The sequence below is a fragment of the Vespa velutina genome, chromosome 11 (assembly GCF_912470025.1).
Source record: "Vespa velutina chromosome 11, iVesVel2.1, whole genome shotgun sequence".
NCBI classification, from domain to species: domain Eukaryota; kingdom Metazoa; phylum Arthropoda; class Insecta; order Hymenoptera; family Vespidae; genus Vespa; species Vespa velutina.
The window spans coordinates 1,993,970-2,018,979 of NC_062198.1; the positions used below are offsets into that span (position 1 = coordinate 1,993,970).

Consider the following 25,010-nt stretch of genomic DNA (forward strand, 5'->3'; position numbering starts at 1 on the left):
AAATATTAATAAAGATTATATTGAAAATTTAATAAAAAGTGTTCGACGACATTTGGATCTAGTAATTCAAGCGAGAGACGTGAATACCAAGTATTAATTTTATTATCTATTTTATTTATTATGTATTATGTATCCACTTATTTTTGTTTCTTAACAAATAGTTAACATTTTTGTTAAGTACGGTTTATTTATACAAAAATTTAAATACGAATTTCAATTAGTTACAGAATAATGTATATACTATAAGAATACATAATAAATAAAACTTAAGTATATAACAATCATGTTAATTCGATCAAATTTCATCGTTATCTATTTTCTGTACTTGTCTACTTATTTTTGTCTCTGACTGTATTTATGAATAATAGAAGTGATGTGTAAAAATTCCTTAAATTAATAAAAATAAAAATCCTTTAAATTAATGAAAATAAATTCTAAGCAAGGACACATATATACATTGCTTTTTTGATACATAGCAAGTAAATATTATAATTAGCATAGTACTTTATAAAATTCATTAGAATATAAATATACATTATTATAATGAACACATACATACAATCAAATTTACACTTATATCAATTAAAAATAGTAATTTATTATAAAATATTACCATGACATAAAAACAAAGTCAAAGCAATATTATTCAAGAACTATCTTTTTGCTACTTCTATTACTTCATAAATTTTTAAAAAGTGCCTGATTATTATTAAGAAACTAATAGATTTTTCATTTTACTCTAATATCTAATAAAACAAAATACAATATATATATATATATACAAAAAGTATCTACTGATAAAAAAGGTTGTGATATAAAAATAGTAATCAAAGAGAGAAATGTGTTGCAAGTGCAAAAATATATATTTTGTTATGTGTTCCTTAGAATTTGTTTATACTTATTAGAAAGAACTCATTACATAAATACGTACGAATTAATTAAAAGAAAATACAAAATAATAAGAAGTAAAACACAAAATATGCAATTCATTTTTATGCATGTTACATCATACTCTCATTCATGTTAATCAGTCATACAAGTATTAAAACTTTAATGATGTACTTAATCATTTGATACTACTTAAAAAGTAGATCAATATGAGGAAAAATTAAATTTCTTTTTTATAGAAGTACTTAGTTTTACTAAATTATATTTTATAGCATAACTTAGACGATGCAATGGAAAAAGACACTCATAAATATTGGTATTGATCGTATTGTAATAATTTGCTTGCTTTTAAGAATATTTACTTGTATATAATGCAAAAAATTAAATTCAATAATTTAAATTATCATTATGTGTAAAAGAGGTCTTTATATAATAACAGAATTGTAAATAATTGATTATCAACTGGTATACTAATAAAAAACATACAGAGGGAGCATATTTTTAATCAGATAAATAGGTGTACTGTAACAGAGTGGCCTTAAATGTAAATCATTCCAAATATCATTTTTTACATGAATATATTGAATATTATGGGATATCAATACACGCCTATTCGTGTATCTACTCTGTTTATTCTACAACATGTTGAAAGTGTTGAAGTTTTTGAATTTTAATTCCATTTTTATGAATGTTATTTATTATCTAATTGAGAGTTAGGTATGAGCTATAATGTATTGTATAATTAGTAGGCATAAAAATTATGAAACATGGCAAATTAAGAACTTGTGCATATAAAATATCATGTGCTCTTCCATTATTTCCTCATTGATTAAAAAGTAATAGTGTGAATAATATCACATTCCACTTCTTTAGTACAATGGAGCACATAATTTCATTACTGCAAAAAAAAATATTTTATACATTCGATGAAGCAATTTTTTGTTCTTGTTCAGATGTATAAATAAGTGAATTACAGAAATTATATTCAGTGCTTGTTATTCAATTGTTCTTTATTGTATTTAAACTTTCACATTAAAATTATATTATTTAATATATAGTAAACATAAAAAGTATTTGTAGAACAGTTAATTTCATCTTATTACTTATATAATTACAACATAATATAAAGTTTAAGTAAAATTAATTGCTATATAAATACTTTTTATGTTCACTATAAATTTTTGCCATGGATACTCTTTCTACCATTGTAGTATTGAAGGTTTAACATATCATGTATCATATATTATACTCCAGAGAATATAACTTTTATTTACGTTAATAACATTTATAATCAGTGTAATTTGAATATAAGCCAGAATATCTTTTAAATAAAATCATGTGAAAATTTTGGTGGACGGATATAGTATATGTATAAAATTATCGTGTGTTTATGTACACAGTGTGTCTATAGATGCAATGAGTTATGTTCGATTTAACAAAGAGCAATAAAATAAAATCTTATTTCGTTAATATTATGGAAAAAGTAAATGAGAAGAAGGGATGTAGAAATCTCGTTGCTGAATTATTCTATAAATATACTGTATATGTCATTTAAAGCAAGCAGCTTTTGTACTTAATTAGAATATATATTAAAGATGTGAAAGAGTATATAACTTGAAATATAGTCAGTATTCTGATACCATATTACTTAATAGATATTAAGATTTTCATAAAACACCTTAGTCATTTGTTATTTGTCATAAAAGCCTTATCATCTCCAAATTATTTTTCATAACAGAAAAAAAAACTAATTTACAAAACGCATTAAATGATTATTACTAATTATAATAATGTAGTTATTTTTAATGACAGCTTATAATAAAATATTTTACTATACTTTATCAAATTTATTTGTCCTACTATTCAGCATCGTTTAAGCAGTGATTATGTTTTGGTTTTTTGATATAGTTACTATGGCGCACAAACAAACAATGTGACATTTCTAAGATTCTTATTTAATGAATCTTACATAATGAATCGGAATTAATCTTTCCAAAAAATAACTTTAAATAATTATAGTAGTCAATGGAGAAAAAGATAAAAGATCACAAATTTTAAATATTAATACATGATAAAGATAATAGGAAATAATAGAGATGTCTTATGTAGAGCATGGACCTCGTGTTTTCTTTACCGGTAGACAGAATAATAATATGTCATTGGCTTATGGTGATTATATTGTACCAAAAAAGCGATTAGAGGGTCGTTTAAAAGTGTACGAATCTTGTTCAGATATTAGAGCTTGGAGTTCAAATCCTTTAGAGACCTCACAATATTTTCGTGAACTTGCAGAACATGCTACTCCGGTTTGTATTGACAATCAACATTAGCTATTATTTAAATACATCATCTTAAAGTTTGTTTATTTCTTATCTAATAATATTATGTAAATCATACATTCTATTATTAAATTTTAAATATTTGCTTATATTATAGTCTGGGAAAATAATACCGTTTAATGTAGTTATTGAGAACATCATAGGTCTTACTTCGCAAGCCCAAAATGAACTCCAAATACTTCGTAAGGAATTACAAAAATATAAATCTCTTAAATTAACAAACGAACAAGAAACACATTTACGAACTTATGTATGTATATTATACAATGTAAACATATATTTATTTTCATGCAACTATTTTATAAGAAAAATGCAATGCTTTACTGTAATATGTTTCTTTTTGAAGAATGACAAATTTATCACAAATTATCAAAAAGAAAAACAAAATAAGAATAAAACCATATTGAAAACGTCATTAAAGGAAAACTTTAAAATCGTCAATAAATCTATTTCCTTGCCACATTTAAATTCATATTTATCCATCCAAATTAATTCTGAAAAAAATATACAATATAATGATAGATATTATCGAGGCTTGTCATTGTTCGATCACATAGATTCATTATCATGCAATGCTACATATTTATTGCCAAAGTTAAAATCAATTTATTTTACCTCAAAACATGATAATTTTAAAAGAAATAAACATTTAAATGTAGAAACAGATACTCTTACAAATTTAGAAGATAAATATACCCAAGTTGGTAAGTTAGTTAAAATAATAAATTGTTTGTATATTTCATATAAATAATGATTGAATATATTAATAAGCATGTATAGAATATGCTGATATATCTGTGCAAGTGATATGGGATGTTAATGAGACAGAAACTCAGACTGATTGTCAAACAGAATATACAACATCTAGCGAAACTAAAATATCTTTGAACAGAGTATGTATGTGTGTATGTGTGCTTTACTTATATATTTATTTATAACAATATGTAATTATTTTTTTTAATTAATTCAATAATTTTTAATTAATTAAATAATTACATTATATAGACTGAATCACAAATATCTACGTATAAATATGATTATAAAAATAATTATGGAATTAAGAAACGAAAAATAAATATTCCTATAGATAAATATATACGAAAAGATTCCTCTATTGAATCTTATCATATTGAAAGTAAATCTGAATCTAGTAGTATTACCGAAAGTGAATTCGATGTTGAATTTTATGTAAAATCTCACAAAGAGATTATTATACAAAAGGATAGTGAAATAATTGCATTAAAAAATGAATTTGGTGTAAGTTAACATTACTATCATGTATTTTGAACATATTGTTAAATTGTACTTTAAAGCTTATTCATTGTTTAGGCAAAAGAAGCTGAAGTTGAAGAATTAAAAGAAATTAATAAAAATTTAGGAATTATGTTAAAGAAGAAGGATGAAAATTTGACTACTTTACGAGGAGGACTTAAAGTAAAATTTAATTTTACTTAACTATTTATAAGAATGTTAATCCTTTTTGATTTATCTAATTATTTTACTTATAGATTTTACAAGAACATTTTATGAAGTTAAATGAACAGAGAAATAATGAAATGGACGATATGAGAAAGAAAGTAAGAATAGTTATAAATAATTATTAATTGCATTATAAAATTAATATTTATTGTTTAGTTATACACAAATACACGTATAATGGAACGATTGAAAATAGAGCTAAATAAAAAGTATGATGTTTCTTTTTTACAATCACAAGAAATTGAAAAATTACGATCACATGTTAAAGATACTGCCATTTTACTTGCTGAAAGAGATTCACTTATGGTAATTTATAATACTACATCCTGAATTGAAAAATTAAAAAATTTTAACGTTGTAATAATCACATCATCATATAGGAAAAACTAAAAGAAACGGAACATCTTTCAAAAGAAGCAGAAAATTGTCGATTTGCTCTTGATCAATTAAGAGAAGTTTTACGTGAAAAAGATGAATTACAAAAGCAAAATCTTGAACAAAAATGTATACTTAGTGATCAAGAGGATGAAATAAAGCGTCTACTGATATTAATACAGCAAACGTCGAGTACTCATAATGATCAGGAGGTAAAGTTTCTTTCTCTGTCTTTTTAAATATATAAGACAATTATTTATATGTATATTTAAATATTACAATAATCATAACGTAATAATTATTTATAAACAGAATAGAATGACCAATATATTAGAAGAGTTACAAACTGAAATAATAGAAAAAGATAATACAATTTCAAAATATGAAGAACAACTTCATTGTATGGAACAAGAAATTAATAATTTCACAATTAAGTTAAAAAATAGTTTGAATAATTTAGAAGAATTTAAAATCGCATATGAAGATAGTCGTGTAAAATGTGAACACGATACTTGTGAACGAACCAAACGTACATTATGCACCGTAATGGAGGAATTACAAAGATCTAAACTGGAACATAAAGAATCTTTACAACACATAAAAAATGTTAAGAAATACTCTGAAGAATCTATATGTAGTTCTCATTTGAATTATCACTTTATTTCATCTAATTCAAATTCAGAAGGTATATTATTAACAATACAAATAAATTGCTTCAAAACATTAAAAAATAGAAATAAAAATGTATCTTTTATTTTGATTTTAGTTGATGAATCAAATATAATGATGTTCAAAAAAACACAGACATCACAAAAAGATCTATTTGCAAATATGCAACTTAATTGTGCAGAAACTGAAACTATTAATAATGCGATAATGTATGAATACATTGATTTTGAAAATCATTCGAATAAAGATACTTCTGAACCAGACTCATGGAATTCAGCAAAAGTAATTTACTTACTTATAATTATAATATATTAATTATATCAAAAATATTAAACGATTATAACTCTGTAATATATCCTGAATAATATTAAATTATAGACTGAAGTATCAATATTAACTACCAATAATAATGTAAATATTGAAAATACTATAGTCGAAGAAGTATCAAGATCACTTATAAAAATGCAATCTCTTATGGAGCAATTACAGATATATACTGAAAATGAACGGCCATCTTTAATTAAACAAATTCATAGCCTTTATAAATATTTAATGGAAAATAACTCAGTAATCGTGTGGTCACCAGGTATATTTTCTTTATCTTTTAACTCAATACTTTTATAACTTATATGACTATAACTTCATAGATAAGGATATTAAAAGGCAACAAATTTATGAATTATATAATAAATACAAACAAAATTATGAAAAACATAAACCATTTATAATATCTTCAAATAAAGAGTTGCAAAAAACTTTAATTAATGAGGAATTGTTAAATCTACATGATGAGTACATTGATAAAATTTTTACAATTCAATTTAAACGTTCCATTATAAAAATGAATGAGTTATCTACAGCTCTTCAAGGTAAAATATACTTACTTGAAGAAAATAATATTTGATATATTATATATTCTTAATCAATTATGAAGGTTTTGGAGATGAACATACACAAATAGTGAAAGAAGTAGTAGAAAAACAACAAAAGATTTTAGAAAAGGATACCGAAATTTCTCGATTAAAAGAAAAGGTTCGAATGGGTGAAGGTGATTGTGTAAAACCAGAAAAATCAGAATGGGATATAATTAAAGAAAATTTCAGAGTACTTGATATTGAACTGAATCAAAAAAATCAACTGATAAAAGAATTACAAGATACACTTACATCAAATAATGTAAAATTATCGGCGTATATTACAGAATGTAATGAGTTAAAATTTAAGAACAAAAATCTTATTGATAATAAAAATTTATTACTAAAGGAATGTAGTATAAGAAGTGACGAATTGAAAGAAAAATGTGAAGAGATAAATCAATTAGTAAAGCAATTACAAAATTTAAATGAAAGTATAATGATTACAAATAACATGGAGAGAGAAATTGAACAATTAAAAATAAAGTTATTACTAAATATTTTGATTATTTTTTTTATCCTTTATCTTATATATACATTTAATTGTTCTTTTATAGGTTGAACTTATTACAGGAAGAAAATATTAAACTACGAAAGAAACTTACAGATACAAATGAAATCATTTGGAAGAATAATGAATTAATAAGAGACTTGAAAGATAAACAGGAGATTGATGAACATAATCTTGCATCTAAAGTTCTTTGTTACGATACACTGTTGACAGAAAGACAAAATATAATTAATAATTTAGAAAATACAAACTTATCCATAAACGAAAAATTAAAAGATGCAGAAAAGAAAATTTTATCACTGAATAAGACAATCATAGAATTAAATAAACATAATAACGAAATGAAGATGTTAGACATTCTCCACGATGATGTTTCGATAGTCGAAAATAATATAATAAAATTAGAAACCAAATTTTCGAAATATAAATTAGAACTATTAAACTATGAAAATATTAATAGAGAAAATGAACTGAGATTAGCTGCTTTTACAAAAGAAAATCAAGTTATACGAAAACATATTGAAATTTTAAAAGAAAAATTATCAGTGAATTTGACACAAGAAATTATTATTGATGACGAACTGAAACACAAATTGCACAATCTACCAAATGAATTATACAACAAAATTATGAATCTTAAAAAAAAAGTAAATATATATGATGATGAACATACACATATAAAATCTGATTTACAACAAAATGTGGATAAAGATTTTAAAGGTCAGTATTTCTTCTTTTATTAAACTTTATCTATTTCAATAATTATTAATTATATATTTTTATAATATATATATAATAATTGAAAAATATTAATCAAAATAAATAGAGAGAGAAAATACAATAGAGGATCTTTATAAAATACAGAATTTAATTCATGAAGTTGAAAAAAAAGACTTTGAAATAGAAAATTTTAAGAACCGTGTAAACGATTTATCTCAAGAAAATAGTGATCTTTATAAAAAACTTAAGGTTTGTTACTTATATTTTATATCATTATATAAAATAAAATAATATAATATATATTAATGCATTTTTTGTACATTTATATCAAATATAGTTTCATAAAGAAGATTATGAAGATAAATTAACAATATTAAAAAAGAAATACGATAGCAGTATAAGTGCACTTCATAAGAAACATAAAGAAAATATAGAACATTTAAAAATGAATTTTGAAGAAATTAATGGCGAAAAAATTATTTTTGATTCTGAGAGTTGGTTACAAGTATAATTCAATAACAACAAATATTTTTGTATATATGCATATACGAAATGAAGCATTTAAATGAGAACATTTAAATATACTTCCCATGGCAAATTTATACTCTATAAAAAATTGATTACAATGAAATTTTCTTATTCATTAGCAAACAGTAAAGATTCTCCAATATTAAATGCCTCACATTGTATAGATATTTATAATACCATAATTTTTTTATTTTTTATTCTGTAAATAATATAAAAAAATATGTATGATAATTGTAGTCATTAAGTATTAAAGAATTAACAAATGTACACACTCGAATATACTCATTGATGAATAAATTGGACCTAAATAATGATCACATCAATCAAAAAACAATACTAAATGTTATTGATAAAGAAGATATATGCGAAACAGAAAAATTAGTGAATATATCCGACAACGATAAAAAAAGTATACTTGAACATTCTACGTTTGAAAAAAATATTAACAAATGATCTTTTACAAATAATTAAATTTGTATCTAATATAGAAGATCCATCAATGGAAACGCAACATAAACCGATAAAACTACAAGAAGAAAAAACACAAATTCTAGAAACGCATAATTTAAAGCTAAAAGATTATAATTCTTCTAAGATATTACTTAATCTACAAAAACATCCCTTAAATAATATGGATAAAAATGAAATTAAAGAAAAAAATATCTTTCATAATATTGCTTGGGAAAAAACTATGTTCTTTGACCCAACTTCTCATAAAAAGAAATACAATTATAACTTAAATCCAAGGTATGCTTTGTATTTATAAATCATAATACTTTATATAATAATGCATGCTTATTAAGTGTTTAACATAATTATCACTGCATATAAATATGTGTGTGTGTGTGTGTGTGTGTGTGTATATATGTATGTATGTATGTATGTATGTATGTATGTATGTATGTATATGTATATTTATATTTTAGGTTGCAAGATAATAATAAAAAATATGCAAATAGAGATACAACATCGATATCTACCAGATCAACAAAAAAAAATACTGCAAGTTAAAATAATTTATATAGTAATTAATTTATAGTTTTTAATGGGCAAGTTTATATTGTTTGTATATTTTAGATTGATTGGCAAAGAAAAAACTTCATTTATCAATGTAGTGTACATCATAAAAAAAGTAATATTTGTTGAAAAAAAGTATAAAAACCATATTTAAAGAAAATATACATTACTTTGATTACCTCAACAAAATATATGTAATAGACCATATTGATTACTATAATTTAATTGTCGACAAAAGTATAACAAGAGTGAAGTAGTAAAAACTTTTTGAAATGCATTTAATTCTTATAACTTTTTAGAAGATATTTTACTTGTTCTGTTATTGTTTCTATGAGCAAGATTATAATAATTGTAATTCCATTGAAAAAACATTTTTTTTTTATTATAAAGTAATTATTTAATGGTTTTAATAAATATTTTATGAAAGAAGTTAATTTTGTATAATTTCTGTATATTAAATAAATTTATAATTATAAATATTAAAAATAATTTCTATAAGTTCATCAATATTAATAGGGTATTAATGAAAGTCGAAAAAGATCGGTTATAATAATGTGTTTAAAACATAACGAATTGTATTGTGAACAATTATTTATAATTTTACAATAAATATCTACGATAGAACCATCATAGTATTGTACAAAATCTGTAATATATAGATGCTGCACATGAATCGTTTAGTAAATGATTTACTAAACGTTTATGTTTTGTGTATATTATTGTGTATCTAAACACAGTTATTAATCCAACTACAGAGGTTGCCGCGACTAAACAAATGCTCCTTTATAGATAAACATTTATATACGTTGTATCTTGTAAATACAACATAGTATGTAAAATCAACATTGTTGATAGAAATATTTTCGCTATGCAACTTTATGTAATAATACAAAATTTAGCGAGTATAAAAAATATAAACATTTACTCTTATAAGCATAATAATTAAAATGAATATTATATGAAAAGCTTTTAACTTGATATATTTATTTGTACTTTACTATTTCTAGGATATAGTATACATTTTTTTTTAGAAAATATATAGATGCGACATATGCGACGTTTGTTGCTAAAAAAAGATTCTATATCATAACATGATGTAATGATGTATAATGATACAAAACTAACGTAGTCAAATAAAAAATTATAATTCAACTATAAATTCATAAAATAGAAATAGATAGCTAAAATGAAAATATAACAGTATTATAAAATTGTATGTACTTGACAAAAAATTAAGTGTATACATGTATTCTATATACACAGATGTCATTGCATTACGATGATATTGATAGTAATAGTCTATTTTTATAAATACATCAAACGATTTTTTTTTTCTTTTTTTGTTTTTTTTGTTTTTTTTACTAAGAAAAAGAATCAAAATCTAAAAATTATTTTACCAACATAATTCTCGTATGTAATATAGGTTCTATAGATATAAATGATGTGTAATAAGTGTGTAATATAAATATATCTTCTGAACACAAAATAAATTCATTTTTACATTTTGCGAAATATACATTAATAATATTATATTAAATTTGATCACTATAATTCAGAGATCTTATTATTTTTTAAGCTGTAATAGTAGCAGTGTTTTTGCCAATATCATAACTATAATAATTATAGAAATTATTTCATTCAGCATTAATTTTTATATTTCGTTACGATAGTATTTTTAAATAATGAAAGAAAAGCAAGATGTTATAATATAATAGATTTGGGTATATGTATTTACAAATCTAAATAAAAGATCAAACGTGTTAAGATAAAAAGTAGTGTTTAATAATTTGCATACGAGTATGAAATGTCTCTTCAAGTCGATAAAATATGTATTTATTATTTAGTAAAAATTAAACATTTTTCTTTTTCTTACCAAGAGTTCTATTGTGACAAAAGAATTGACTTGTAAATATCCGTGCAATTGTGACCATTGCTTTTGTGCCACATAATGGATGTATCTCATGAGTACCAAATAATCTTGCTAAAAACGCAAAAGAAATTTTTGTTTTATACCTTTAACCAGAATATATGACTGAAAATATTTTCAACTTACCACACAACCATTATTTTAAGAGCATTCCTGCAAGTTTTCTGTTATTCCCTATATATAATAATTAGGGAAGAAAAAATATATACATATATATATGTATACTAATAATAAGAATTCAAATATTGTATATATCCTTGCTGAGACTATAAATGAGCAACATGGATGCAATTGAAATGAACGTTAAGAAAAATATCAGAATTTGATATTAATATTTATGAATAGTTATTTTAATGACGTTCTCCCGAGTTAGTTTTTATCACATAGAAAATATGATCCAATCGAATGGAATCGAATAACCTATGATCGTTGAATTTAAAAAAAAAAATACGAGAACTATATTTAATTATATATGTAATGAAAATATTATTTCTTTACCTAAGGCAAACTGAAAAGATTTATTTCCTTCACGGACTTTTACTTTCTTCAATGGTTCGTTCGAAAATAAGGATCTTTTACTTTGTGAGATATTTATGTTACTTCGTTATAAAAAGTCACATGTTTTCCTGTAAAATAAAGAACTTGCTTAATTTAAACATCGCGTTCATTGAAGGAGACTCACACTTTGGATCACCCATCAATATATACATACATATATACATATATAAATATGTTTATATAATATATATATATGTATATATATATCTTCGAAAACAAAAACGTTTTACAATACGAAACAAAAAGATTTGTAAATGTTTTTTTTGTCCAAATCATTATATTCGCTCATATTCTTATAGTTCTAGCTATAGTACATAAAACAAACACTAAAAATCATTCAATTCGAGTAATCCTATTTAATGTAATTTGTATATATAGTAAATTATTGTATTTAAATGTACGCTTACGCCTAGCTGCATACAGTTTTCTTCATTTTTTTTAATAATATATAATATAATAATATACTATGTCGCATATAAAAAACAATTACTTAGTATAGAGTACAAGATCGTTCCTTAGTTAAGTTTTTGTTTTTCTCATAATTATTTATATATAAACGTAAGACCTCGTCCGTCTCTGAAATGAACGTGTTCCCTCGTTCCCCGAAAACTGTAAAAAAAATACGATTGGTGGATCAAAATGGTTCAAGAAGAACGCATTTTCTACTTGAAGCAGCAATGAAGAACGTCTATTAAAGATTTCTGATTTCTATTTGGGCATCAATGAGAATCATTGTCGAAGTAACGAAAGGTAGTATAGAAAAGGTAGTAATATACTTTTCGTTTACTTAAATGTCGTAGACATATCTCTGAAATTTTCCAACGTAAGACGATTCTAATTTGAGTTGTGTGTGTATTCTTTTTTCTTTTTCTTTCTTTTTTTTTCCCTTTTTTCAGACAGTTTTTCTAGACATTATTATATATAATTTAATGACAATTTTCCAAGTAGAATCAACAATGTATCGATCGCATATATATCGGCTATCAAATCTCACAACGCACCAAGGATCAGAGAGCGTTTTTCATTTTTCTATAAAGAGAGAAAGTGATCCCGGCTTTTGACTTACTCTGAAAAGTAAACTTGTGGTCGATAAAGTGCTGTAAGAAACTACCATTACTTTTTGCAAGCGTAATTTAACGAATTAATTTACGAATTGTATATATCTATATCGTAGAAGAAATTTGACGCAAAGTTGCTTATTCCTGTACACTCTTTTTTATTTTTTGATAATCCTATTGCACTAATGTCAGGAATATACAACTTGCCAGAAATATATGAATATGGAATGAGGATAGAAGAAATATATATCGGATCTTACAAAAAAAATAAAGATTAAAAAGAAATGACATAAAATAATAATAATAATAATAATAATAATAATAATAATAATAATAATAATAATAATAATAATAATAATAATATAATAATAATAATAATAATAATAATAATAATAATAATAATAATAATAATAATAACAGTAGTGTGTAATGTAAATCTACCAGCCTTACTTGACAACCATTTGGAAACGAGGGAACACACACCGATCTGCCGCTTTTCTGCTCTTATCTTAGCGGATTCCAAAGTGACCGTCCCCCTTTCCCCCAATTTAAGCTAAAAATGTGAAGTGTCATTTTGGTTGGCAGGTTTGAAGGTTCACCTTGTGTCGTGTCTGTGGTGTGAGATCGCGCCGAGTCACCGACAACAAATGCGGTTGCTCTAGCTAAAGAGGCACGCGACATCGCGATGTTGCTGCGTCAACAATATAATCTGCTCCACGTTCCGTCTTCGCATCCTAAAATTATTTTTTTTAATTAATAATAAATATTAATAATTTTTCATATCAACAATGTTTATCGAATATATTTTATTAAAAATTCCAAATGATACAAATCTCAACATAATAAATATATACACACACACATACACATCTTTTTCCAATGACAATTAAAAAAAAAAAAAAAAAAAAAAAAAAAAAAAGAAAAAAAAAAACTCACCATACGCGAGCTGGTAGAAGAGGGGGACGTGGCAGCAGAGGGAGGCACCGTCAATATTGAATGATATTATCTACAACCGCGAAACCGCACGCGCCGAGACCAGCAGTTGACATTAAGCGGACTAACTCTCTTGCATGAGATGCTGCTACTTCTAGAGGCGGCCGACGAGGTAGATTGCTAGATTCTAAAATGAAAACTTTAGGATAGAAATCGCGCAAAGGAATATCAAAATTAAATATATAGTAAACCTAATCTATTTCTTTTTCTTGTTTTAAACAAAGACTATGAAAATATTATTGGTGGTTTATCGAATAAGATTTAATCTAGATTTTATTCTTCTAATTATTGATGAATCTGTTCTGATGTATCATTACCAAGTATAGCAGAATTCAACCTCGCGCAAACGGTTTCTCGTTGCTGGGGATCCAATTGCCAACCAACAGGCGAGTTCCATGGATTTGCATATGCTAAGAGACTGAAAGCATCTTGTAACATTTTTTTGTTTCCTTCATTCTTGCCATGTTGTTGCCTCAAATGTATCGATTGCGAATAGAGTTGTCTACCAAACTCCAACATTTTTTCAATAGCTTGTTTATTACCGCCGCATAATTGCTTTTTATTTTTATTCACAACAACGTCATTGTTAATGCTGCAATTGCCGTTTTGTTGCTGATTCTGATTGGCACCATCGATCTCTGTGAACAGAGACATGATATCTTAATGTTCTTGAAAGTTTCGCAATAAGGTATAGGAAAAGTATCATATGAAGCTACGCTCACCCAACAAAAGATTTCAGAACCTTCAGGATATATTCCTTTTTTTATACTCACCTATATGTAATTCAATTAAAGCACACATGCAAAGAAAATTCTTAATAAAAATAAAATAAATAATTACTTTTTCAATGTGCGTGATGAATTAATTATATTATATTAAAAATCTCGAATAAGGAGTATATTATTAACGCCTCACCCATATCTACGTCCTCTCCATTTTGACACTTGAAACCGTTCGCATTGAGATTACCATTTTGATAGCCATTACTACTCTTGATACCATTCATCGTACCCATATTATTCTCTTCCATGTCGACATCTTCTTCGATTTGGCCGTTAACAAATTGCTGCTCACTGGCACCGTTCATCGTGTTATTAATATTCATTTCTTCTACGTTACCGTTCGTTGAGGATTTCGCATAAGCTTTGGTAGACTGTATGACACTAGTCTGATTAACGTTGGTAGTTTGACAGACTTCAGAATCACTTCCGTTTACCATCTCGACGAATTGACGACATTTCAATGCGAATAACAAATTAGGATCCCGTTCTAGAAGTCCGGGATATAATCGGCTTGTTAAATCTATTGCTTCGCCCATACGTCCAGCCAGTACTAGTTTTAAAATCCCTAAAAATAAATAATTCATAGATAATGTCCTAAGAATCATTTTGTAAAACTTGTCATTTCAAATATCAATAATATCACAAAAGACTCTCTACATCTTATTACTCGAATGGACCTACTTTGTCTATTTTTTATGGAATTGAAGTCCTCCTCAAAGACTTGACCCGTGCTGTTGGCGAAGGCTTCAGCGGTGGCGCAGTACCCGTGATGGACGAGATACGTAGACACCATTCTGTCGAATTCGTACACACCTTCGTTACTCTCGAGACGATTATTCCATGAAGATTTTCAGCTAACTTCCCCGGAAGAGGTCTCGCAAGTCGAAGGATTCTTAATGAACGACATTGACAAGTGGAGGAGGAAGAAAAACAATCACGGAGAAGAAAAGGAAGCACGGCCAGAGAGTGCGTAAGTGTCACGGATCCGTCTTGCTTTTCTGGGTGAATACGTACTTGTGAAGGACGGCCTGCCACTGACCCTGGCCATGATCCGGCGTCGGATAGTTTATGATCTGTAATCTCGTTCGTACGCGCAGTTCATTGATCATATCCCCGATGTCGAAGACAAACGGTGCTTGTCCGAAGTTTGCATCCACTACCTCTCCTGGTGTCTGCAGACCGACCGTTGGATAGAGATTTGGCTGTGATAAAAAAACAACAATCAATTATCTACAATATATATATATGTATATATCTACTATGTATATGTACTATGTATTAATTTGATTCATAAACAAATGTCATTATAAATAAAAACATTTATTACAATAAATCTACATTTATTTATGAATGAGACACAGGTCAATAATTGATATATGTAATACAGATGATAAAAAAAAATCTCAAATTAAACTTACAGGAAGATCCGTAAAGGCTATTCCAAGGTGGTGACCATTTTTAGTATAAAATGCAGTGTTATCAACGAGATTGACACCACAACCGATGACGTCTCCGGTGGTGAAGGTAGGTCCATAAGGTTGGCCTGTACCCGACGAGCAAAAGCTATGGCCATCGTCGCCATGATATCCATATGAGTGCTTGTCCCAACCTGGTAATCTATTAACGTTCACACCATGTGCTGAGAGCCCGATACCCATGTATCCATCTCTTCCTTTGCTCACGATCTTCACCTCGAAATAATACAAACCACAGGCCGCCGGTATCGAATGCGTCGTGCGAACACTTGCTGCGTCCTTGTGTGTCTTTCCATAACCTGAAGGAAATAAACAACTTTTAAAAACATACCTATTTTTTTATTTTTTTCTCTTTCTTTTTTTTACATGATAAATAAGTTTTTATCAAACATTCCAACGGAAATAATATTTGTATTTAAATTAAAAATTATTGTTTTAATAAATTATTATAAATAAAATAATGATTGATGTTGTTTCGATCATGAAATTATTAATACTTCATGATCATTTGTTAATAACAATACAATATTAAAATGATCGCATATAAATTCCTACTATTTTAAATGATCTATACGAAAAATAATAGTAATAAAAAGTACGACATTGTTAAAAAAGGAAGATTATCTTATAAATTATGCAACGACAATGATGCTCACTTTTCATCTGACTTTTCCCTAATACATGCACGCAACCATGCATACACGTTCTTCTAATACTTATAAAAACACTTCCTTCTCTTACATGCAACGCGAAGATAATAATAACCGGAATGATAAGAATATTAAAAGGTGATAAAAAATTTATTCGTTGTAAGAATACCATATCACTATACACATCAGAGAAAGCTAAATAATTATTGTGGAAAAGTCAATGGACGGAATATCGGATACATATATATATACATACACACACATGGTATATAATTCGTATATATATATATATATATATATATATATATATTTACCAGCTAAAATCTCCAGCGAAAAATAATATGACGATATTATTATTGCTATTTTTGTTGTTGTTGTTGTTATATTTTAATCAAGGATACCGAAAAAACCTCAATGAGATGAATACATAAATTCTATCCAGTAGAAGAGTCCATTGAGTTTGAACTCTGAAGCAATACGAATAGCCACGTCTATGAAAATCGATATTATTTTTTTTTCTTTTTATGAAAAGCAACAATCGCAAATAAAAATATCCATTGGAAATTAGAAATTGATTCTTCAAACAAAAATACAAATTGGGTAAAGCTAGGCCTTACTACATAATCAAACTGCAAGTGGGTCACTATGTCACCACGTCGCATCGATGCAACATCTCAAGCTTGCTTACATACATATGTATATATGTATATATATTATGTATATATTATGTATATATATTATGTATATATTATGTATATATTATACGATGGTAACATATATATATATGATCTTCATGGGCCCTTTTTGTATATCTCATAAAAAAAGTATCATTTCGATATTTAAAAGAAAGACCTTTTACATTCAAAGTTTCTTACATTCTTCAGGAATAACATTAATATTATATTAACTCATCATAAAATAGATGTTAAGTGATAGTAACCGATTACGAAATAATATCCAAAGAGCTACATAACGAATTATTAACGACAGAAATAGCGACTATACTAAGCGAAGACTACGAACGTTCTAAATCTAACAACGTAAATCGATTTATATAATTCCTACATATTTCATAGGTCCTCCATTAATCTAAATGTTTTTTATCTTTTATAGGATAAAGTTAGAATGTTAAAAAAATAATCACGCATCTTGTAAGAATCTTATTTTCATAATAAATAAAACATTACGGAAGCTTGAACGTTAGCTTGAGTGAGAGATAAAAAATTGAAATTATTCAACGTAATGTCAAAACACATGGACATCGCCATGAGATGAAAATTTGTATTATATATATTTTAATATATTCAATGATAAATTCTAAAATATCGTAAACACAATGCATTAACTATTACATCAATTTATGCTTTTGTAATTAATGAAAAATAAAAATTGCATTTACAGTATTTACATTCGTATATATGTATGGATGCATCTATATTATATGCACCAACGGCCATTAATAGTGCATCAGTGGATCTACGATCTAATAGAATCATAAGATTATTCAATAGTTCTATCGTATATAAAAAAAAATCTAATCATCTATAGAGAATTTTTAAATGTAACAAAGATACAACACATCTTTGGTATCATATAGACGAATATGATTATGCCTGAAAAAGCATAGTTTTCAATCTCGCTATTTTACTAACGATTAAAATCCATAATATATAAATGAGAACCATTGTAATCGACTTCTTAAAAAAAAGAAAAGGAAAGGTCAAATCTTTTTTACGAATAGAAAAGTATTAGCTTCTTAACTCATTATCACATTTCAAATACGTTCCAAATACATATCAATATTCTCGAAACATAACCACACTTTTTTCTAAAAGATAAGATAAATTGATAAAAAATTATTCTCTTCTTACAAATACGAAATCCACTGATGCACCGTTAATGATCGTGGATCTGTAATAAATACACTGCTTTTGTACTCAATACAACTTGGTCGTTCATGTGAAAATTCTCATGATACATGATTTCTCTATACATTTAAATGCATACGCTTATATATTATATGTAAACAAAGAATGGGTAAAGCTTTCGATTATACAAAGCGAATCGTGTAAAATAATTAAACAAAAAATGAGTTATTTGATAACTTTTATTAATTGAATACGAAACTGTCTTTTATTTTTTTCTATAAGAAAATTAAGAATTCATTAGATGTTAAAATTAGTAAGAAACATATAACGTGATTACCTTCTATATAACTAATTATATATATATATATATATATATATATATATATATATATATATATGACAAGAAATATATAAACCCTGTAATAGTATACTCTCTCAACTCATTCAATTTCGACAAGAATAAATTACCGCTCGAATTTTAATCATATTATAGGAGTTCATATTTTTATAATTATTAACATCGATAAAAATAAGGAAGAAGAAAAATGAAACTAAAAATTTGAAGTAGCAATTGAAATATTTCTCTATATGCCATAATATTTTTCTGAAATATTGTAATGTCATTTCAAGAAAAATAATATCAACAATATTAAAAGATATTTCTAATTCATAATCCTAAGCAATTATCGTTCGAATCTAGTTACGGCCTTGAAGAGCAAAGAAAGCAAAAAAGAATCTTCGATCCGTGGTCTCTCGGCCAGGCGTCTACGAAGCAGCACGTGATATATGCGCGGTAAAAGATTCAAATGGTCAAAGTCATCTAGATTCCAATAGGAGAACGCGAATCCATACGCATACCCGATCAATGAAATCTTTGTTAGCTTATTTTTGGTTCCTTTATTTGAACGCGAATATTTCTACGACCTGATATAAAATATCAGAGGTACCATCATTAAAATTATCAAAACAGATAGAAAGATGGAAATTTTAAAAAATAGAGAATCATGAAAGTAACGCCTTATGAGATTCTAATTGGATAATATCAATGTAGAGAGTAAGAATTGGCCAATCAGGAATCAGTCGAAAGAGACTTCGCTACATTTACATTTTTTTTATTTCTTTCAGAATCAATTTCTTTTAATATGCATAAACGTGTTTGTAATATCGTCGAAACTTTACATGAATTACATAATTATTCACGATAATAATTTTCTATGAAAAATGTATGGAAATAATGTAATGGTAACAAACGAAATTATAAGAGAACTTTGTACAAACATAATTAATTCTTATATAAAAATAAATCCATATCTAAGGAACATTTCTTAGATAGATATATATAAATACATATATACATATATATATATATATATATATATATATATATATATGCTGAGACGAAAAGAGACATATATATATATATATATATATGCATACACATGTAAATATATATACATATATATATATATATATACACACGCATTCCAAGAAAGACGTATCTCCTTTATGCTAACGAAACTACGCACAGTTTGCTCATGCCTACACGTGGGATAAGTTCCAAGGCAGGCATGATTTAAATCTCGCTTTTGCTGGATACAATAAAGCCATTAGACGCCACCAGTCGTCGTGGTAGTCGTTGTAGAGATCACGGTCGTCTCCATTTATCGAGAGATGATATCGAGATGATATGCTAACTGATATTTATATTCGATTAAATACTAACATTTATTTTAACTAGATTTCGAGTCATTTAAATGAAGATATTATATTAAGAATATACGCACAGTTCTGACACTACATTATAAATGTGAATACATATATATTATACCATTCATGCAGAAAAAAAAAAAATATATATATATATATACATTTGATTTTGGAAATAAATAAAATACGTCATTACGATTAAAACATATCGGAAAATTCCACTGTAATAAAAACAAAAGCACTTTGTATTCCCTCATAATTCTTCATAATCACGAAACACAATCAATAAGACACAAAACGATTGAATGACCTTGCTATTTCTGTCGCACTATTTCGCGATGAGACTGTTCCAAAAATATTGTGGAATAATATTTGACATAACTCTATATTGCCGTCGTTGATTTCCTATCCGTGAATTGGACATTTCATAATATCGACTATCGACTTACATACATGTTTCTGTCAAAACTCTGTGATATATATCGAATAAAAGAGTATGCTTAAACATCTCTACGCATAGTTATTTCAAAATAAAGAGAGGAGAAAACTGAAAAGAAATAAAAGAGTTTCGTTGCACATAAGTATGCGTACCCCTCGCGTGTTCTTATCGTCTCTTCGATTACAAAGGAGTCTCTCCATCATCGTCGTTGTCGGTAGTTGTCGTCGTCGTCGTCGTCGTCGTCGTCATCGTCGTCATCGTCGTCATCGTCGTCATCGTCGCATTGCTTTTCGCAAAATCATATGTACGTTTCACGCTTCGAGAATTCATCAATAAAGATAGGGTAGAATTAGTTTATATTAATTTATTGACTTTTCTGTTTCACTGGTCGTAACATAATTACGAATTCTTTGGTATCCAATTTTAGATACGAACGTTCTCTCTCTCTCTCTCTCTCTCTCTCTCTCTCTCTCTCTCTCTCTCTCTCTCTCTCTCTCTCTCTTTCTCTTTCTCATTGGTTTATTTGTTGTTTTTCATTCGTTAAATATTTCGAATACGATTGTCTTTACAATGTTATAAACGAGGTACCTTTCCATCGATAAGTTATCAAGCGATATATACATATGCGTGTGTATATATATACATATCCTTTGTCTTATATGAATGTATATTTACCCTCTGTACTCGGGCACATGCTGCATAAGTTCGTATAAAAAAAGTCAAAGAATGATTGAAGGCAGATGTAAAATGGACTATAAAATCGAAGATTTTTCGAAAAAGCGTAATCATTTCTTCGTCATAGTTGCGGTCATGATCGATTAACTCGAGAAAGGAAACAGGATATTATTAATGATGATAATTATCAAGGTAGAAACTAAGCACATTCGATAAGAACGAAATTGGAAGCTCTTTTCTACGAAGGAACCGTCGTTGTGTTACTTCTTTCTCGGTTCCCTATTCTGCTTATATACATACTTACACGCATACGCATTGCAATATATGTACATGGCATGCAACGTTCGGACGCACTCACAGCTGTCATTGAGAGAGATCGGTGCGTGTATCTCACTCTTTTTTTTTTTTCTTTTTTTCTTCCTCTACATAGACAGTACGTTTTCTCTGCACATTTTTTTTTCTATGCTCGTGTGCGTTAAGAGACTCATGCATGCGTTTTGCGTACATCATCAGTAGCAGCAATAGCAAGGCAAAATTAAGCAAGTCCACCGATAGACATAGAACTTTCGCGACATAACGAAAGAAGACGACACGACGAAGGTCCTCAACGTAGCGAATGAACCAGCACGAGGCACGTTAAGGTTCGCATCGACGCAGAGAGACCACGAGCGATCAGCTGATTCCTTTGTTTAGGTCGCTGACACACGCGAAAAAAGAGCTCTGCCATTTTCAATCAATATTTCGCTTCTGTCCGGGACCAGCCCGACCAGCTCGAACGAGTCGATCGTATCATTCTGACGAGTTAATATTCGATTAAGATCGAGATGTTTGAATTAAATAAAAATCATGGATTTTCCTTTCGTTTTAGTTGCATCTTGCTACGAGGTCAGGGGAGGGCTCACGTACCTTTGTAGTGAACGCGAAGATTATTTTGTGATAGTCCTATGTAGTTGTACTTGTCCTTCGGGCTCCAGGATCGAGGCAATGGCGTCTCTTCCTCGTTGACCATCGGATATAGCATTTTCAGACGATCCACGACTTGAGTCTGTCCACAATTTGTCCTCGAAGGCTCCATAACAATCCGTTCCTCGCTGGTGGCCGCCATCATTGCAGTCTGCAATCCCACTCTGCTGCCAGATAGAAATGTGACTGCGCACACGGATCGCGCAACTCGCTCTTGTCCGACGAGCACGTTATACGCGATACCTAGAATGGAAAGCGAATCATTGAAAAATCATTCGAGAACGATTATCGATTCTCATTTGTCGATTATTTCGAGCTCTCTATTTGTAATACACGTATTTCTACTTCCCTCTTCTCCTTACAAACTTTCAAACTTTCTTCTTTCTCCATATATGTATGTCTCTTTTGACCAATCGCACGGCAGCATTTTCATTAAGCGCCATTTTGAAAATAAATTTGTAGTAGATATCAAATGAACTAATGAAATTTCATATTATATTGATATAATAAACAGATTACGAATTTGTTCATTATCATTCATATATATGAATCTAATATTATATATAAGTGACATATAGTATATATGTACGATCTGTGTGAGTATTGATAAAGACGTATCATCAAGGTTACCAAACTTTAGTTACTGTAATTTTACGTATATCTACATATTTAATTTTATCTAGTTTCGATATTACATAAGAGAACTTTGAAAAATATCTTGATATACAATGACTTAAATATGAAAAAGAATACATTACCTATAAATTAATTAAATATATTTGAAATATCACCTCTTCCCAAGAAACGAGTAAACAGCGCACAGCGCCAACTAGTGTTTTTCTATGTTATCAATAAAAAAGAACTGACGTGAAACACTGCCGGTTATAGATACAGTTTCTTTAATTTTACGATTATACTATTGATAATTAATCTTATTTTTGAAAGACTACTATGTTTAATCGTAAATTAAAAGCTTTAGGATATTTGGAATGGGATAAAGTCAATGGAAACAGTGAGTTATTTTATGTATAGTTATTAAGACATCTAACGAATAACATACGTTTCACAATTTTAAGTAAAATTGCTCTACAAAACTGTCGATATTATTAATATTTCTTATTATACGAATATTAATATACAAAATTTAAAAGAAATATGTAAAATGAACTTATTTTCTAGATACCGAACATTTTCGTAAGGTTGTCATATGGTTGGAAGATCAAAAAATTAGACTTTATACAATTGAAAAACGCAATGATTTACGAAATATTAAATCTGATAAATGGCCAGAAGTCTTCCAAAAATATTGTAAGGATATAGATTGTCCAGTAACAACTAATCCTCTTGATCAGCTGGAATGGCTCATAGGACGTGCTGTCAATTTAGAATACGCAGATGATTGTAAGTAAAATATAGCTATACTAAATGAAATATAAACTATATATAAATGAAATGTAAATGTAATATATATAACAAAAATGTTATATTTATTATAGGTAAAAAATACCAAGAAATTACTGGAAATAAGAAAAATAAACAAGAATCTATAATACCGAGTCTAAAATCATCAAATCCATTAGATAATTTAGATTGTAAGTTAATGACATTATTTCAATGTTCAATTTCTAATACAATATTGTAGAATGTATTAATATTTTATTTTTATCATTTTAGTTTACAGCAATGAATTTAAAAATGGTGTCAATGCTATAGCCAAACTCTTAAATATTCCAAAACATTCTAGTCATCTTACTACGCTTGAAGCTTGTAGCAAACTTGTATGTAATCGATTAAATGCAGCAGCAATTGCAAATCCTAATACTATTATTGTAAAAGGCAAGCCATTTCCAATAATGGATACTAAATCTGGTATCAGTTTAGGCGATGTGGTTCTAGATAATGCTGCAAAAGGTTTAACATTGTTATACATTCATGATTTGAGGAATCTGCAAACAAAGATTAATGAACTGATTGTTTCTGTACAAAATGTTACAGCTAATCCTAAAACTGATACTAAATTAGGAAAAGTTGGAAAATAAGGTGCATTATATGTAAATTTTCTTATATAATGTACACAATATCGATCTATTTATATCTAATAGACTGTAATATCTAATATACGCTTTATTAATGTGATTAATAACACGTCATGAAATCAATTCGTTATAAATATTAATGAGTATATGAGTTGTATACATTATAGGCTTTTCTAGAATGATATATTCTGAAAAATATTATGTAGTGTATATCTTGTTTAGTACGACGTGAATATACAATTGAGTAGTAATTATTTAATTAAACTCTAAATATATATTTACAAAAAGTCTTTTATTATTGATATTGTATTTAAATAAAGAATACTACTTGTTATATATACAATTAGTATCATAGAACATAATACTCATTAAAAGATGAATAATGGAACTTTTAGATGTCATGGAATAATATAAAAGGAATATTATTCAAGTAATTGAA

The 25,010-nt window shown here is 27.2% G+C and overlaps 4 protein-coding genes across 17 annotated transcripts; 3 read left to right on the forward strand and 1 right to left on the reverse strand.

Annotated features, from left to right (window-relative positions):
* The first annotated feature begins 492 nt into the window (after positions 1-492).
* LOC124953021 (hyaluronan mediated motility receptor-like) lies at positions 493-6,658 on the forward strand. 2 transcript variants are annotated; one of them, XM_047503811.1, is made up of 8 exons: positions 493-4,661; positions 4,736-4,804; positions 4,863-5,012; positions 5,087-5,293; positions 5,394-5,766; positions 5,848-6,032; positions 6,129-6,336; positions 6,398-6,658. In XM_047503811.1, exons 1-8 carry the CDS (start codon positions 4,611-4,613, stop codon positions 6,652-6,654), a joined length of 1,500 nt encoding a protein of 499 aa, XP_047359767.1. In that variant the 5' UTR covers positions 493-4,610; the 3' UTR covers positions 6,655-6,658. The 2 variants fall into 2 exon arrangements, with proteins under 2 accessions (XP_047359767.1, XP_047359766.1); XM_047503810.1 differs by having other exon boundaries at positions 5,394-6,032.
* Positions 4,832-23,368, reverse strand: LOC124953019 (ran-binding protein 9). 11 transcript variants are annotated; one of them, XM_047503804.1, is made up of 11 exons: positions 22,479-22,763; positions 16,177-16,532; positions 15,773-15,960; positions 15,440-15,552; positions 14,892-15,323; positions 14,294-14,614; positions 13,920-14,103; positions 13,434-13,717; positions 11,494-11,993; positions 11,314-11,421; positions 4,832-7,378 (listed from the first exon to the last, which is right to left on the reverse strand). In XM_047503804.1, exons 1-7 carry the CDS (start codon positions 22,678-22,680, stop codon positions 13,970-13,972), a joined length of 1,746 nt encoding a protein of 581 aa, XP_047359760.1. In that variant the 5' UTR covers positions 22,681-22,763; the 3' UTR covers positions 4,832-7,378; positions 11,314-11,421; positions 11,494-11,993; positions 13,434-13,717; positions 13,920-13,969. The 11 variants fall into 11 exon arrangements, with proteins under 11 accessions (XP_047359760.1, XP_047359756.1, XP_047359762.1 ...); XM_047503803.1 differs by lacking the exon at positions 4,832-7,378 and having other exon boundaries at positions 9,991-11,421; positions 11,494-11,541; positions 11,866-11,993; XM_047503800.1 differs by having other exon boundaries at positions 11,314-11,993.
* LOC124953024 lies at positions 7,517-11,921 on the forward strand. 3 transcript variants are annotated; one of them, XM_047503815.1, is made up of 5 exons: positions 7,751-7,895; positions 8,661-8,832; positions 8,912-9,170; positions 9,350-9,425; positions 9,501-11,921. In XM_047503815.1, exons 1-5 carry the CDS (start codon positions 7,875-7,877, stop codon positions 9,567-9,569), a joined length of 597 nt encoding a protein of 198 aa, XP_047359771.1. In that variant the 5' UTR covers positions 7,751-7,874; the 3' UTR covers positions 9,570-11,921. The 3 variants fall into 3 exon arrangements, with proteins under 3 accessions (XP_047359770.1, XP_047359771.1, XP_047359772.1); XM_047503816.1 differs by having other exon boundaries at positions 8,915-9,170; XM_047503814.1 differs by adding an exon at positions 8,002-8,144 and having other exon boundaries at positions 7,517-7,895; positions 8,233-11,918.
* Positions 22,068-24,830, forward strand: LOC124953022 (RNA transcription, translation and transport factor protein). The gene is made up of 5 exons (XM_047503812.1): positions 22,068-22,213; positions 22,441-23,547; positions 23,715-23,936; positions 24,032-24,127; positions 24,210-24,830. Exons 2-5 carry the CDS (start codon positions 23,487-23,489, stop codon positions 24,572-24,574), a joined length of 744 nt encoding a protein of 247 aa, XP_047359768.1. The 5' UTR covers positions 22,068-22,213; positions 22,441-23,486; the 3' UTR covers positions 24,575-24,830.
* Positions 24,831-25,010: the final 180 nt, after the last annotated feature.

Excerpts from the sequence above, each read along its gene's own strand:
- LOC124953021 (XM_047503810.1), top strand. The coding sequence starts at position 4,611 with ATGTTAAAGAAGAAGGATGAAAATTTGACTACTTTACGAGGAGGACTT. Across the intron at positions 5,294-5,393 it reads GTACTCATAATGATCAGGAG|AATAGAATGACCAATATATT; the intron begins GTAAAGTTTCTT and ends ATTTATAAACAG. Across the intron at positions 6,033-6,128 it reads ACTCATGGAATTCAGCAAAA|ACTGAAGTATCAATATTAAC; the intron begins GTAATTTACTTA and ends ATTAAATTATAG.
- LOC124953024 (XM_047503814.1), top strand. The coding sequence starts at position 7,517 with ATGAAGATGTTAGACATTCTCCACGATGATGTTTCGATAGTCGAAAAT. Across the intron at positions 7,896-8,001 it reads TGTGGATAAAGATTTTAAAG|AGAGAGAAAATACAATAGAG; the intron begins GTCAGTATTTCT and ends CAAAATAAATAG. Across the intron at positions 8,145-8,232 it reads ATCTTTATAAAAAACTTAAG|TTTCATAAAGAAGATTATGA; the intron begins GTTTGTTACTTA and ends TATCAAATATAG.
- LOC124953019 (XM_047503806.1), bottom strand. The coding sequence starts at position 22,680 with ATGATGGCGGCCACCAGCGAGGAACGGATTGTTATGGAGCCTTCGAGG. Across the intron at positions 14,615-14,891 it reads TGGAGAGGACGTAGATATGG|AGATCGATGGTGCCAATCAG; the intron begins GTGAGGCGTTAA and ends CTCTGTTCACAG. Across the intron at positions 14,104-14,293 it reads GTTGAATTCTGCTATACTTG|AATCTAGCAATCTACCTCGT; the intron begins GTAATGATACAT and ends TTTTCATTTTAG.
- LOC124953022 (XM_047503812.1), top strand. The coding sequence starts at position 23,487 with ATGTTTAATCGTAAATTAAAAGCTTTAGGATATTTGGAATGGGATAAA. Across the intron at positions 23,937-24,031 it reads TTTAGAATACGCAGATGATT|GTAAAAAATACCAAGAAATT; the intron begins GTAAGTAAAATA and ends TATTTATTATAG. Across the intron at positions 24,128-24,209 it reads TCCATTAGATAATTTAGATT|TTTACAGCAATGAATTTAAA; the intron begins GTAAGTTAATGA and ends TTATCATTTTAG.